Raw genomic sequence first — 2,077 nt, 5'->3', positions numbered from 1 at the left:
TTAGCATAGCCTATTTCTGCTGGTCATGACAGGAAAGCAGCCTTGATGCTTTAACAACTCCCACTGATATTTGGATTCCCAGAGCTCAAGCAAATCTGTCTCTAAAGTAGTACACCTCTTTACAAAAGAGGCAGAAAACAGTGTGAGAGATCATGTGGAGGGCATCACAGAGACGGGAAAGCAGATTTTTAATTTTGAATAACCCCTTGAGCATGTTGTCTCTTAGGCTGTGCCTATAGAACGGGTAAGTTCTAAAGACAGAACTAAATAAGTTTAATAAGTGAGGATGGTATTTGAATTAATTTTGTGTTGACTGGAAAGAAAGGACTATAGTTTTTTTTTTAATACCTGATTTTCTACATGAACTAATTAGTGGCAGAATTAAGAGTAATTAATGAACATATCATTTACAAGACACTGACAATATTTAGAAATAAAACTTGCACTCCTTCAAAAGTTCTTAAAATACTGAGCACTATAAATATCAAGTGCTTGGAAATCCTACATAAGGTTGGTATGGGTTAGAACTGACTCGATGGCATTTAACAACAACAAACAATTCCTACAGCTCCACACCAGGCTCTCAACCATAAAGTCAGTTTAAACTCATGGTCGGCAGTTGAAACTCACCAGCCTGTCCTCGGAAACTCTATACATAGTTGCTTTGAGTCAGAACCAACTGGATGGCACTTAACAACAACAGCTATAGGTATATAAATTCAGAATTTATCATGAGTATTGATGTGTTGGTATATTTAAGATTATATGCTCTCATGTCATCAACTATTGTTTGTCAGCGCTAATTGTGATTAATTTTGTTTTTTGTTCTCTTCATACTTAAAGAACATCAGGAACCTTTTTGAGTTGAGTAAAATGGACCCCCAAAATGAATCTGTAGTGGGTGAGTTTATTTTACTAGGCTTTTCTGGACCATGGGAACTTCAGATTTTCTTCTTTGTGACATTTTCCTTGATCTATGGAGCTACTCTTATGGGAAACATTCTTATTATGATTACGGTGACATTTAGTCACACCCTTCGTTCTCCCATGTACTTCCTCCTTGGAAACCTCTCTTTCTTCGACATGTGTCTCTCTACTGTTACCACACCCAAGATGATCACAGACTTGCTCACTGAACACAAGACCATTTCCTTGTGGGGCTGCATGGCCCAGATGTTCTTTATGCACCTTTTCGGAGGTGCTGAGATGACTCTTCTGATAGTCATGGCCTTTGATAGGTATGTGGCCATATGTAAACCCTTGCGCTACAGAACAATCATGAGCCATAGGCTACTGAGTGGGTTTGTGATGCTTTCATGGATAATTGGCTTTATACACACCATGAGCCAAATGGTATTAACAATAAATTTACCATTCTGTGGTCACAATGTCATAGACAGCATATTTTGTGACCTTCCCCTTGTGATCAAGCTTGCTTGTATTGAAACGTATACCCTGGAATTATTTGTCATTGCTGATAGTGGGCTTCTCTCATTTATCTGTTTCATTCTCCTGCTTGTCTCCTACACTGTCATCCTGATCACAGTACAACAAAGGTCATCTACAGGGCTCTCCAAGGCTCTGTCTACATTGTCTGCCCACATCATTGTGGTCACTCTGTTCTTTGGACCTTGTATTTTTATATATGCCTGGCCATTCAATAGCTTTTCAGGAAATAAAATCCTTGCTGTATTTTATACTGTTATCACACCCTCACTGAATCCTCTTATTTATACCCTAAGAAATCAGAAAATGCAAGAGGCCATGACAAAATTGTGGTCCCAACATGTTAGCTCCACAGAGACCTAGATTTCAGCACCATATAATTAACATAATTCAAGTACTATGCTAAGAGAATTCAAATAAATTATATATAATATATACTTTCTTTGCATGTTAGAATCAAAACCATTGGAGAAAAAAAGAATAAACTTATGAATTCATATTTAATGATATTAGAACATATAATAGTAGCTGCAACAAATGGAAACCTGAATTTATTCAGTGCTTTTCCTGTAGATATTCAACACATATTTATTAGTGATTATTAATACATATTTATCATTATTAGGAATGA

At 36.7% G+C, this 2,077-nt stretch overlaps 1 protein-coding gene across 1 annotated transcript; it reads left to right on the top strand.

Annotated features, from left to right (window-relative positions):
• Positions 1–873: 873 nt before the first annotated feature.
• On the top strand, positions 874–1,809 carry LOC102816644 (olfactory receptor 4L1-like). The gene has a single exon (XM_006831918.1). It carries the CDS (start codon positions 874–876, stop codon positions 1,807–1,809), a length of 936 nt encoding a protein of 311 aa, XP_006831981.1.
• The last annotated feature ends 268 nt before the right edge of the window (positions 1,810–2,077 follow it).

This window comes from Chrysochloris asiatica, unplaced genomic scaffold (assembly GCF_000296735.1).
Source record: "Chrysochloris asiatica unplaced genomic scaffold, ChrAsi1.0 scaffold00004, whole genome shotgun sequence".
NCBI classification, from domain to species: domain Eukaryota; kingdom Metazoa; phylum Chordata; class Mammalia; order Afrosoricida; family Chrysochloridae; genus Chrysochloris; species Chrysochloris asiatica.
This window is presented reverse-complemented; position numbering and strand designations above follow the sequence as displayed.